Source organism: Lycorma delicatula, chromosome 1 (assembly GCF_047948215.1).
Source record: "Lycorma delicatula isolate Av1 chromosome 1, ASM4794821v1, whole genome shotgun sequence".
Lineage (NCBI taxonomy): Eukaryota > Metazoa > Arthropoda > Insecta > Hemiptera > Fulgoridae > Lycorma > Lycorma delicatula.
In genome coordinates, this window is record NC_134455.1 from 128,651,281 (window position 1) to 128,666,310 (window position 15,030).

Here is a 15,030-nt window from a genome sequence, read left to right on the forward strand (position 1 = left end):
AAGAACTGTCCTGCAAGATGGGAAAGTAACTGTCGTTTGAAATTTGAAAAAAGTATCTGTGAAATTTTTATACAATTTTGTTAGGTTTTATTTTCATTGCTGGAAAGTATTTCTTAATTGAATACTTTTTTGTATTATCCTGAGTGAATAAAACTTTCAGCATTATAAATCTATATCTCAAAAACAGTTCCATCAATGGTGAAAAATTAGATATTAAAATTGTTTTTCCTAAATTTTATTTGTTGGATTTGTCCAGTCATCTCTGAGTATGATTTAATCACTGATTAAAAATATTACTACACAAAAGATTACGCTGTTAAATATAAATCTCTCTCTGTTTAAGCTTTATTGATCAATGAATAAATTTACGTATAAAAACATACAAAACTCAAACTTCAAATGCCTTACTTAAAGCATTATTTTAAGATTCATTTAACTCATCCTTGCAGTTTTAGAATTTCATGATATCATCAATATAAATGTATAGATGAACATTCTGATTTAACCTTTAAACAATAATTAACCTTTATTTAATAATATTTGAAAGATCATAAATACAAAGTAAATTGTTTTGAGGTTTGTATTATATTTTTATTACTTTATATTTGCATTACAACATTTTGTTTAATTTGTAGTGCATGAATTACACTGGCCAACAGTGTGCTGGTAACATGGACCAAATTTTCATTTCTATTACTCAAAACACTTTTAATTTATATATCAACTATTAAAAATAGTTTTTAGTGTTAAGAAATTGTTTTTAGTATTAAGAAACTCCCAGCAAATCACATTTTTATATTACTTACAATTAATTTCCATCCTCTACCACCGTAGTTTAGCATTTTTAGTTAGCAACTCTGAAGCGTAGTGGTGAGGATACTGGCATGATTTCTTTGTCTGTATTTATTCCCAGTAGACAGATAGCCTTTGTTTGGTGTGTTTATGTGTTTTTCAGATCCTGTTAAAATTCTCCAGATAAGTTTTATTAAGTTTGTGCATATATTATATTAAAATCACTACCTGGAAGTGCATATGAATAACAAAAAAAAGAGAAAAATTCCTACTATTTTGTATTTTGGTTGTAGAATGGAGATCAAGATAAAGATTTGGTCTTACTGTTTTTTGTGTGTAAGTTGTAATGCAACTAGCATTGATAAAAATCAACAGAGTAACTATGTCATTTCGTGTTATAATCATGTAGTAAACCTAGTAATAATTTTAATTTCTTGATTTGTGATAATTTTAATGATTTGACTTATGAACGCAGAAGGATAAAAAAATTTTTTTTTTAAATATGCGCATCTCTTTCATCTACAAAATGAGATCCAATTGTGATGTCACTTATTTGAGGTTTAATTTTTATCAAAAGAGTTTGCTTATTCTTATAAACTGATATTGTTTCTTTCTGAGTAGACCTCCCAAAGATGCAACACATTTATATCTGTTTCTTCCAATCCTCAAAACAATTAATTGTGGAAATAATTCTTTGTTATAAAATAACAAAAAATGCATTTAAGTGATTTAAACTCACTTAGCAATTTTTTTGTTTTTTTGTCTGAAATCGCTATCCTTTTGATGCTCTTAATCAATGGGAAAAAGAAAGAAAATTACAAGGTCCCATGTCTGGAGAATATAGAGGCTGTGGGATCAGTATGATGTTATTTTGGCCAAATAATCACAAATTAATATGCAAGTATGAACTGGAGTGTTATAGTGGTGCAAAATCCAGAAATTGTTTGTCCACATTTGTGATCATTTTCTTTGATTACCTCACATTAATGGTGTAAAACTGTTAACTAGTACTGTTTGTTCACTGTACAACTTTTTGGTAAGAATTCATACTAAAAAAGACCAGCAAGGAGAACCTTTTAATATTCGATCAAACTTAGTGTGCTTTTTTCAGTTTTGGTTCTTCAGGAAGCTTCCATCTGGGTGTTGGACCTTTGTCCAACAAAGTATTAGTCCAACAAATATTATTATAATGTACACCCACATTTTGTCACCCACTCTAACATGTTTGAATATTTATAGTTAACAATTAGTTTATTTTTAGTTAATAATTTTTCTGTGATATAATAGGAGCATTAGATTCAAAACATGAATATACATGAGAAACATTTTCCTGTCGATTAGACCAGCTAGAAAAATTCTCTATACATGCCTTAATTAACATACTAGAAGTTGAGAACCTCACTACCATTCCACTTCATTAAATTTAAGATAACTGGGTGGATCTAGGAAAATGGCCCACTCTGTGTCAATGTAAACGTGTCATAGTCCTGTTTTTTGGTTGTAACTAAATAAATATTGAATATATCGAAAAATATTTCAACAAAAGTTTTAGAATGGAAAATTTTACACAAAAAACTTCTAGTAACATTTTCATAAGATAATAAATAAACATGAAAATGATGTGTTTCATTAAAAACAAAAAAAAAACTTGTTTTTACTTAATTAAACTTTTGGAAAATTAAAAAAAAATATTGAAATCGAAGGTTAATACTAATAAAGTACATATTTCTGGATAACTTTATAAAATTTAACATAAAAATCTGTTTGGTGCGCACTGATGCATTGGATAAATATTATGCTTGCAAAACTTAGTCAAAAATTAAAAATTTATGTAAAACTGTTATTGCCATCTAAAAATAAATATTTTCCCCTAACTATTGCTATTGTTTAATATTTAATTTTGTAAAATTTTAGTAAGTTATGATTGGTGTTTTTATACTTAGTGAAAATCCCAAAATATGTTTTTCTGAAATATGATTTTAAAATTACTTATATTTAAAAAAGACTATATTTTATTATGAAACTTATTACACTCCTAAATAATCACCTCGTATTCGATTTTTTGAATTTGGTTTTTATTTGCAGGCCAGTGATGAACAAATTTGAAAATACTTGAACCTGACAATATTATACTACGAGGCTCGGCTGATAAATTTTGCACATATATGCATAGCATGGGAATGAAAAGAGATATTGGAATGATATCTAAAAAAATGAATAAAAGTACAATACATTAGCTACAAAGTGCAGTATTTATTTTTCAATATAATCCCCACTTACACTGATACACTTTTCCCAACATGTGACAAGTTTTTGCATTCCGTTACTGAAAGATTCTGGCAGTCTTTCTCAGATCCAAGTGGCCACAGCTTTCTTCACCTCATTGTCGGTGTTGTAATGATTTCTTTTGAGAATCATGTTTTTTTCTTATAGGTGTTTTATTATTTGGTTATTTGTCTGGTACACGGGTTTAAATTTGTTATCATAAACCTTTGTAATATATTCAGCTATTTTATCAGTATTTTTATATATATACATATATATATGTATGTGAGTGTGTGTGTGTATATATATATATATATATATATATGTGTGTGTGTGTGTGTGTGTGTGTGTGTGTGTGTGTGTGTGTGTGTGTGTGTGTGTGTGTGTGTATGCACATTTTATGCTTCAAATTTAATTGTAAGGTTTTATTTTCAGAACTGGAACTTAGAAAATTATCTAGAAGACGTGCTGTCCCTCCTGTTGAGCTAGCAGATGGTGAAGAAACGTGTGGAGGAGAAACACCTCCTTTGTCTTTACCTCAGCCAAACCAATCGCCTCGTGCTTTGCAACATTCATCTGATAAGTTATCATTTATGACTGCAATTGGACTTCAAAGTGTGTCAAGATTACAAAGACAAGGTTGTAGTTTTGTTTTTATACACATCTTATTTAGTAAATATTTGGCCAGTTGAAATCATATAATAGCCAAAATTCCATTGTTCATAGTTTTTTTTATTTGTATTTTTTTCAGGTTATAATTCAAATAATCTTCTCGTTGTAGAAGTTCACAATGTTCTTTATCTTCAAAATTATCTTGATTGAACTGAAACTGTTTTCGTTATATAAAGTTATAGGTTCATAGGATTAAAAATCTAATTTTATTGTTGTATTCTGTTGTGTAAAAGGTACTGTCTTTGAACCTTTTGCAAGTTAGTTCATTGAATTTCAATTTACTAGTCAAAATATGAACCTTTATTATTCTTTCATGCATTTTGCTGTTAGGTATATGGTGTTATTCAGATATGGGAAAAATTATACTCACATTCTTGCTTATTGATAAAAATATTGAAAATGAAGTATATTATGTTAATTTTTTAATATATATTTTGCTTGTATGTGCCTAGTTGTATGTGAAGTCAAACCATCATTGATGCCATTTGTGTTATGTTTTAAGTCAACAGAGGATTAAGCTATAAAACACACATGAACTTTACTTTAAATCTTTCCCCATTTTTTTATTCATAACGCTTTCTTTTTCTAATTTAATGGTTTTTTTTTGCAGAAAAAGAAAAAATATGGCAAGAAGTACTTGCAGAGCGTAGGCGGCGACAATGTGTTACACCTTTGGTATTATATTGCCAAGAGTCGCGTGTTGATAGTCCTCCAATACAAGTTATTAAGTGGCCTGGAGTGGATGACTTAATACAAGCTTATTATAACTACCATAAAGGTAATTTATGAGTGTAACCATAACCTACATGGTTATGGTTGTTTTTATTCCTAAGAATACTTAGGCTGACTGTTGTATGTCATGCAATTAATTGAATCCTGATTGTGCAAAGGTCAATATATACATATGCTTTCAAATTTTTTTGTGTAACTGTACCCTTAATTTGATCTGAAGATGGATCTACAATGTAGTAAATCAGTTTTTACTATAGTTTTACTAACGCTTGGATTTAGAGATAGTTATTGGTTATTGGTTGATTTAGGGATTATTACTGGATTGATTTGTCAAAAACCTTTGACAATATTATTGTCCATATTTAATAATAATATGTTATAAATAAATGCTCTAACTTAAGACTCCATGATTTGAAAGGAAAATGATTAAAACCAATTCAAATATTTTATTCAACTCTCCCTTATAAAATCTCTGTAAGATCTATAAATGTCATTCAGGTGGCTTTATTCTTAAGCTTGTATTGTAAAATTAATGTGAAAAAATGGCCTACCTTTATACCAATTTTATTTCCAAAGCTGTATTGGTTTTACCTTGTGTACCACACATCCTGTTTGCCTGAAGCCTTTCTTAAGGATTTTACATATACTTTATGATTGATTTATTATTTAGTTAATCTTGCATTTATCTGCTTCAGTATAAGAGGTTTGTACCAAAAGTAAGTGTACTGATTTTCCTACAGACAAACAGGTAATGTAAAATGTCCTTGATGTATAACAGTGTGTTGGTAGCCTGACTTTAACCCATTGAGTTGGTCTAGTGATGAACTTGCCATCGCAAATCAGCTGATTTTGAAGTCGAAAGTTCTAAGGTTCAAATACTAGTAAAGGCAGTACTTTCGTATAGATTTGACTACTAAATGGATACCATTGTTCTTTGGTGGTTGGGTTTCAATTTACCACACATCTTAGGAATGGTCAACAATGAGATTATACATGACTACACTTCATTTACATTCATACATTTCATCCTCTGAAGTAATACCTTATTGTGGTTACATAAACAGAAAAAGAAAGAAAAGGTAGTGGACCTTGGGTGCACGTGCATACTTGTTTCAATTAAATCAGTTAGGTCAGTCATTCGCTGCTGCTGTTTGTGTATGGTTGTGTTTTATAACCTCATTATGTTTGCAATGGAGGAAAATATTGAACAACGTTACACTATCAAATTTTGTGTGAAACTTGACAACGCTGCCACAGAAAGATTTAATTCTTTAATTAAAACTTATGGAGATGCTACTCTATTGAGAACTATGGTGTTTGTTGGCACAAAGCTTTCAAAGAGGGCCGAGAAAATGTTGAAGAGACCCTCGTTGTGAAAGACCAACCTCGTCAACAAACAATGAAAGTGTGGAAGTGGGCAAGCTGTGCATTGTGCACAAAGAATTTGTACCTCCAGGACAGACAGTTAATAGCGCCTTTTACAAAAATATCTTGGAAGACTTTGAAAACAGGCCCAGAAAATTCAAATGGACATTGCACATGATTGGGTACTGCATCATGATAACGAGCCGGTTCACAATTTGCTTTCAGTTCGAGAATTTCTGACAAAGAAAAACATTCCTCTACTTTCACAGCCTCCCTACGACCCAGATATAGCTCCACCAAAATGACTTCCGGTACTGCTATGAACAGTAGAAGAAGTGTTGGAACCACTGTATAGCTTCCCACAGGTCATACTTTGAATTTAAGTCCAATAGATAGTTAAATAAAAATCAGTACACTTACTTTAAATTTTAAATCATGTATTCCAGTCCTAAAAATTTTCATTCTCAAGTTTTTTAACATTTAATCCCCTACTTACAAAACAAGGTAAAAATTCTAATGATATATCATATACAACTATTACCTAATTTTTGTTAAAATCTAGAACTTTATTAAATTCTAATATAAATGCATAGGCTAATATGAAATTATTATTATCAATTTCTTTTTCATACTCAAAAACCTTATCCATAATCTTTTTCTTTCATTATTGACTCTTCTGTAGAGTCTATACAGACTGTATGTAAGAGCAATAAATAATTAAATTTATTTTCTTAATGAGGGTAGTTCTTACATGTACCTCATTTTATTTATTTTTTATGGTATGCTATTAAATAGTAATAAATAAAATATTCTATTCTTCCATATCTGTAATAGTTGTAGACAATCTGACATAAATTACAAGTCACTCCTGAAAATGATAGTACCTGAGAAACTTTCCCTGTGACACCCTTGTGCTAATGAAAGTGAGGGGTTAAGTGGTTTCCTGTGATCATTTTAACATCAAATAAAAGATGTTTTAATTCTTATGTAATAACACTGGTCAACATAAAATTTGGAACTGAAAAGAGAGTAAGTGTTCTATGTGTTATTTTAAAAGCTGAATCTGAGTATATATTCCGAATAACCATCACGTAACGTTCTTAAGTTACAACCCCTTAAATTTATTTGTTCCATCATTCATGGAACAAACAATTCAAAGAAATTAGTATAGCTGTATGTTTGCTTATTCACATCTAATTTATATTGCGATGCATGCTGTAGACCTATATTTGATTCATAACAGACAAATGATGTCATTTCATGTCAAGCCAGACATGTCAGTGAGTCGAGTAATGAGTAATTCAATGTGATGAAATTTTCTTCACTATGAGTTCAGCTCTTGGTATGACTTGCTGTGTTCTTTAGTTGTGGTAGTGTTTTTATCATTAACATATTAGAAAGATTGTTTCATAAGCAATACCATAAATTTAGTGAAAGATTTTTATGACAGAATAACTTTTAATATTATTTTATTGAACATCAAGATTTGTTAAGTTGTGTGTGTGTTTTGTGCTGTGTTTATTACACTCCATGGTGAAACAATTTTATGAATTATTTTAAGTAATTAATTATTTATAAATTAAAACTTAATTATTTTTATAATTAAGTATTTGTCATATTTCAGTTTATTCTCTTTCATTAAAACATTTTGAATCTACAATGAATAAAAATCAGGCTTATAAAGATTCTCCAAATATTTTTTGTTACGTTTGCGGAGAATTCACCACAAAAAGTGAACAAAAACCAGTATCAGATCTGCTGAAAACTGCTTACAAACATTATTTGGACTGTTCCTTAGGAGACCAAGATAAGTCCTGGGCTCCACATGTAGCATGCATCAAGTGTTACGTTAAACTAACCCAGTGGTTAAAAGGGGAAAAAAAAGAGTATTTGGTTTTTGGCATACCTATGATTTGGCAAAAGCCTACTGACCATTATGATGAGTGCTATTTTTGCTTAACAAATTTTACTAGTTTCAATTCAATCAATAAAAGCAGTACTGCATACCCAAATGTTGGTTCAGCTATGTGACCAGTACTTCATGGTGTTGATTTACTAATTCAGATTGCTCCAACTTCGTGGAAAGAATTTGTGATTCCCCAGATGGCACAATCAATGAATCCTAAACTTCAATAGATATTAATTATATTCCAGAAGAATCAAATACTGAACCTCACCTCGTCATACAAGCAGAACTGAGTGATCTAATTCGTGAGTGGTATTTATCTAAACAACATGTAAAACTCCTTCATGTCTTAAAGAATAGAATTTATTAAACAGGAATACTAAAATTTCAGTATATAGAAATCAAAACGAAAATTTACTGAAATACTTAGAAGAGATGGTTTATAATTTGTTCTTGGCATGATGTTAGGGGGCTAATGTCTGAAGTGAACATTGAATATGTTATTCATGATCAGTGTTAATTTATAGACTCATCAGAAAGAAGCTTAAAGGCAGTGTTGTTGCATAACTCGAGTAAGTTTTCTTCTGTACCGGTAGCACATGCTGTAGGAATGAAAAGTAGGCCAAAAATGTTAAAAGCTATTATGTATGATGAACACTCTTTGTGAATCATTACTGACCTGAAAGCGATAGGGCTTCTTCTTGGTCTCCGGAGTTGGCTTTACAAAATATATCTGTTTCTTATGTTTGTGATACAGTCAGACTACAGAAAAACACTACGCAGTTAGACTGGTCAGAAAGAAATCAGTATACCCCAGGAAAGGAAAATGTTTTCAAAGCTCCTCTTGTCAACGTGATGGTATTATTTTACCACATCTACACTTAAAACTAGGCCTGATGAAGAATTTTGTAAAAACATTAGATAAAAATGAAAACAGCTTTAAATATTTAGCTGAGGTTTTTTTCTCAATTAAGTGAAGCCAGATTAAAAGAGGGAATATTCATTGGGCCACAAATAAGAAAATTAATTTGTGAAAATATATATGACAGCAAACTGAATCCTAAAGAACTAGCAGCATGGAAGTCATTCAAAGATGTTAGTACTGGTTTTCTTGGAAACAAAAAAAGCTGAAAAACATGATCAGCATATAATTAAACTCTTAGTGAAGTACAAAAAATTCAGCATGCAGACTGTCATTCAAAATTCATTTTTTACATTCTCATTTGGACTTTTTCCCATTACACTTGTGACATCAGCAACAAACAAGGAAAAAGGTTCTATGAAGATATATTGCAGATGGAACAACACTATCAAGGCAGATGGAATGAATCTATGATGAGTGGCTACTGTTGGATGATAAAAAGTGAAGACTTCACTGAACATAAAACTAAAATAAGAAAAAAGATAAATGTAGATGTCTGCAAAATAAAGGTAGGAATTTTAATTGTAATTATAGTTATTATTTTTGTATTCTATTTTAGAAGTTTTTCAATATTTTAAAGGGTCATAACTAAAAATCTGAGGGTAGTGAAGAAAAACTGATTTCATTTTAATATTCAGTGTAAAAATACATTCGAGTTCACCTACTTTATCTTGGTTCCAAATTTTTTTTTCGACCTGTGTAATTATTGTATTATCAGTACATTATTTTTAATATTTGTTAATAAAAAATGAAAATATAAGGTATATTATTCATATGATTTTTGTTACGCTGTATTTTTTCTACAAGCAACATCTGATTTTCTACAAAAACAGATCTGTAATATTATATGTTTATAGACTCATGTTGTTATAATTGTTATATTTCATTATTTTGAATCCATTGTATAGATTAAAATTGCATTATTATTTTTATAATTTCTTGCAAAATATTTATTTTCTCTTTTGTCGTGCTTTTGATCTTCTTAGTTTGAAGCTTGTTCTTTGTCTAAGAAGCCAGAATTTTTGTTGGTTGAATTATGTTATCTAAAAGAAGATAATCATTCCAAACATTTTAATTATATAACTAACTGTATAACAAGTAAAATTACTGCATTGCAGTTTTGTTACTCCATACTAGCATTAATCCAAATAAAAATCCTAAACGTTGAAAGAAAGTAAAATATGTTTACATTTAGATATAACTGAACTTAATCGAATTAAAAAATAATGATGGTTGGAAGTTCAAAGAAGTTATGGCACTGATATGTCAATAGTATGTGGTTAAAAGTTCTTCCAAAAAATATAAAAATATATATGACTATCTCAGGAAAAACCTTTAGGGAAAGATGCGATTGATGTTAGCTTCTAAGTAGAGATGAATTACATTGCTAACAAGGACAATTTATAGAAATTCTTCTTAAGGAAAACTATTATATGGGTAAGAAAATTCTGTATATAAAATTAGTAAAGGTAGAATGATGTGCATGCCCTACACAAATACCACTCAGAACCGTAAATTAATTATTGTTGGTAGAAAAACTCACAAGCAGTGCTGTGAAAGATTCTGCTTTGGTGTACAGGGAACAAAAGAAAGTTTGGTGGATAAATTATGGCCTATCTTTTCAAAAGATTTGTCTTATGAATACAGTTACTGTAGCAGTTAAAAAACACTGTTGACATCATATTGAATTGGGCAAAATTAATTTAAAAAAATAAATGGTCTTTTTTATGAATTATATTTTTTATGCTTGTGAAAGTAAAATGTTGTTTCTTATTTTTTTGGAGTAAATACTGTTACTGGTATACTGTATGTAGTCTTTCATATAGCTCACAAATGTAAATATTTGACTTTATGAATATAATGTCTAAATGTATATATCTTATTGTTCTCCAATGCAATTTGTTCACTATTTTTATTAATTTGGAAAGTAAAATGTACTTGGTTTTCTTTCTTTGCAAAATACAGTTAAATTCTATTTGTCTTAGTAAGATATAACCTACAATGTTTTATGTATTGTTCTTTATTGAAAAGTTGGGTTTTTTATATTTTTTGTGTTGCAAAGTGATAAATTTTACTTTTATGTATTACTAAAATAAATACGCTTATCTAAGCAAATATCCAGAGAATTAACCTTCATTGTTTGTTTCAGAGTCCTCTATGGAAATGGTTGTATTAAAAGATGAATGCAAGAGACTGGAAAATCAGTTATCAGATAAAAGAAGTAAAATGGCTGTATTGGAGTATCAGTTGGAGGAATTGCATGCCACTAGAGAATCTCTGTTAAGAGAACGAGATAGTACACAACAAAGTATAGATATGTTAACTGGTATAATGCGAGATATGGCTGCTCTTACAAATAGATAGACATCATATAACCCTCCTCCTGCTAGCACATTGTGGTTTATGCATTTTTGTAATTTTTATGAATATTTTTGTTTATAACTGAGCAAAATACAACTTTATTTTTTATGTTTACTTAAAATTAGCATTAAAGACAGCAGTGTTCATTTACTGTGAAATGTTAAAGCAGAAATAATTTGCAGTCTGTTATTTGTACAGCTACTAGTAGTTGTTATTAGTATAATAATTTCTAATGAAGTATTTGAATTTTTATGTAAAATAAACTGCTACTATTTTTAGCTCCACTTGTGTGATTGACATAGTGTTAATAATCCACTAACACAAGGGTCCAACTATCCTTAAAAATTTATTTACTTTAGATTTTAGGATTAATTGATTAAGTTATATTTATTTATTTTTTTTTTAATTAAATAAAAAATCAGTTTTTCTGAAAAAAAATTTTTTTATTGATTAACTAAACCCATTCAGATCTGGACCTGTAAAATTTGTTGGGCAAGAAACCAAGCCATTTTAAATTATGCAAAAAAAAATGAATAAGTAACTCAAATAAAATAAAATCCACGGTGATAGTTATAAAATCACCAGAATGATTCTAGCACTCCTTATTTTCTTAAAATTCATGGAAATAAAAATTGTAACCAAGCATAGTCTTTGTACATTAAGATATGTTATCATTGTATTTAAAGTTTTTTGCTGTTAAAAAATAAAAAATACTTTATTGTGAAAAAATTGAAAACTTTCAGAAATTACCAAAAAAAAGTGATACTAATGTTTATTGGTAGCTCAGTAGTTTTTTATGCAAATAATCACTATTTTGTAAGAAAATGAAAAAGCAGTCTAACCTTGCATGTTATTAGAATTTTGCAGATTGGTACCATTTGAGCTATTTTTTCCTAAATAAATAAATAATACTTATTAAATAAATATATACTCTAGTTTTTTAAATATGTTGTAATTTAATTTACAGTAATTAGTCATTCTATGGTATAATTTGAAGCAATTAGGTGGGTAAACATAATTCAATATAATATTCAGGACACGACCAGCTTGTTTTCTCCCTGATATACCAGTAACTGCTTGAATTTTCTCTTGAGTAGTCTTTACAAACTTGGACCAGTTGTGCTCTGTTTTATTGCTAGGATTTTACCTAGAAAATGACAACCTGGTTGTCAGTTAGTTGGCATTATAGCTAGTATTTGTGCCTAATGAAGAACTTCACCTTCCTCCATCAGTGCTGTGTGTATTTCATATATAAAATCTTTGAGGTTATACAGATTCTTCCTTACAGCTGGTGATCTTGTGTTGCAGTACATATTGATGTAACTAAGAAATGAAAAAAATGTTTCCCCATTTTATTTGTTTTTCATCAGATAATAAACTACTAATTACCGACACCAGTTTTATGTAAGCTAATTACCAGAATGTCATTCTTTTCATAATTTTCTCATCTTTCGTTCGCACTGAAATATATGTTGGTTTTGTTTGGATACTACTATGCCTGCTCTAGTTTACCTTCACTAACATACATCATAGTATAGCTCTGCAATCTAGTATACACACATCATGTTGCATTACTTAAAGTGAAAAATTTGATTTTGTATTTATTGGGGTTTGTTGTTTTGAATAAACTATAAATCCTACCTCTAAACCCCAAAAATATCATTTACAGTTTGTTATAATGAAATGATTAGATGAAAGTAATAAGTAAGTAGTTCAAATAAGATCAGTTTCATGAAGAGTATCTTGACTAAATTGTTGGTATGTGGTATGTAAGTGATATTGTCATTTATATGATAATTTCATAACATAGTTGCTAATCTATCTGGATGTGATTGAACCTGGGAATTGAGTAATCACTTAACACGAACAATCTCTAATTGTTATTTTTATCAAACACATGAATAATTATTACAAAGAAAAGTAAATTTCATTTAGTCTTACAGTATTATCAGTAATAATAAAAATTGTAACAATTGCTGCTTGTAATTTTTAGAAAGAACAATGAGCACTTATATAGAAAGAAAAAAAATAGAAGCGGTAATTTTTATAATTTTTTTTTATTATTATTAATAAAAGTTTATTTATTATATTGCTGTGATACTAAATTGCAAATTCATAATCTTATAGTACTCTTATTTTCTTAATGTGATGCTTTTTTAGGCTGTTTGTTCTATGTAATTTATTTTAATTAATTTTGCATAATTACTGTTTGTTTTTATTACTTAATGTTCTCCAAAAAAAGAAAAAAAATTGAAAATATCTGTGTAGCTGAAGAAGTCATGATGACAAGCAGAGTTGTGCAAGTGCAAACTCAATGAAATTAGATAAGTATGGAAGATCATCATCAAATGTCCAACCAAGATTTAAATTAGAGTCTTTTCCCCATAAAACTAGAACCATCTCTTTTTCATTTTACATGCTTATGTCCATTATTTGTTAGGGGCTGGATAGATAGACATGGCTGATTGTCATAATAAAACTATCATATTTCATTTTCATCAAGTTCCCTTCTGTTCTGGAGTCTTAACAAGTTTAATTTATGACTTCAGAAAAGATTTGATTATGATTACTAACATTTATTATGGGAAATTTCTGAATTAGAATAATAAAAAAAACATTGTCAACAAGATGGGTTTTTTTTAATATGTATACTAGACTTATTTACTCCAGTAACCACTCACAATAAACAATATAAAATGAAAAATCCAAAGTAAACCTCATAAAATTTAAAGAAAGTAAACAGCATATTGTAACAGTAACCTCAAAAAGTTAAACATTGTTTTCATTATTTCCAAAAATATCCACTAGGTAGCACTGAAAATTATACAGATTGTTCTAAGTGATCTAATGATTTAGTCTTAATAGCCTAGTAATTTAGGCTACTGTGAAGTTTCAGAAATATATAGCCTTTATATTTCATTAGATTGCAGTAGATATGCCCAGTCTATGTTCAGACTGGCTCTACGAGCAAAGTTATTTGTCAGCATATACTCACATATAGGTCAAATATATTCATTTTCAATGATAAGCTCAACTTTTTCCAGTTGGACTTGTTTTGTATGCCACTACTTCTTTACAAGATTTGAAGTCGATTGGATGTTGAATTATTAGCATAATTTCCAGTCTTGTGTACTTCCCGTACTTACATACATGTTCATCATTTCCTACTTAAGAATCGTTTAATTTTTGTTGTTTGACTGATGTTTATTTGTCCCCATTTTTTCATACATTTTTGGGTTCTTTTCTACGATACTATGCTGGAGATCAAACATATCCTTATAAGAAATTAGACTTGTAGCCTCCTAATTATATAATTCAGTATTTTATTTGCCATTACCAAAATGACAATGTTTGCCTTATATATAGGGTTTTTTTTAAGTTCTTGGGGCTCTGTTCTTCACCTTGTGATTTTTTCAGCATTAACCCTAGAGTACTAACATTATTTTTCAGACATTAATACTAATGATTCATAAAACTGACCCACAAGTACTGAAATGTGTTCTAATATGTAAACGAGGGCAGATTTTCAAGAAAATATACTTTACATGTTTTACTTAAAATATGTTTTACATGTGTTTATTTCAGCCAATTATAATAATAGTAATATTAAAGCATTAACATTTGAAAATTTAGTTTTGAAAATTAAAAAAGTAATAATTAATTTGTTAACTTTTAAAATAATAATAATGATGGTTTATTTAATCTTTAATTTTAAAAATAATGAAAATATCTTCTAAACAAAAAAATTAAATATAATGAAGTAGTTTATTTTAATATAATAGATTAGTTCTATTTAGTGTTAAAGTTTTTTTTTTTATGGGGATGTAGAACATAATTTATTTTTATGCTCACCGCTGATCGTTTGTTGTACATAGCACAGTATGTTTTTGTAAATCTTTTTGAGTAGTGACAAATACTTCAATATTTTCTAATTCTTTTTGATCTGGTGCATTCTACTGCAGTTGTTGTTTACTAATGTTAAGAACCTTACAAATTGTAGCTGTTAGTTCTCTAC

General features: G+C 28.9%; 1 protein-coding gene across 3 annotated transcripts in view; it reads left to right on the top strand.

Moving 5' to 3' along the window:
• The window catches only part of LOC142322169 (uncharacterized), a 184,507-nt gene extending 169,895 nt beyond the window's left edge, over positions 1-14,612 (top strand). For all 3 annotated transcript variants that reach the window (XM_075360941.1, XM_075360946.1, XM_075360956.1), the window contains 3 exons: positions 3,493-3,696; positions 4,340-4,507; positions 10,804-14,612. In XM_075360941.1, the coding sequence (XP_075217056.1) occupies positions 3,493-3,696; positions 4,340-4,507; positions 10,804-11,018 (587 nt within the window). In that variant the 3' untranslated portion in view covers positions 11,019-14,612. The remainder of the gene's footprint in view (positions 1-3,492; positions 3,697-4,339; positions 4,508-10,803) is intronic.
• Positions 14,613-15,030: the final 418 nt, after the last annotated feature.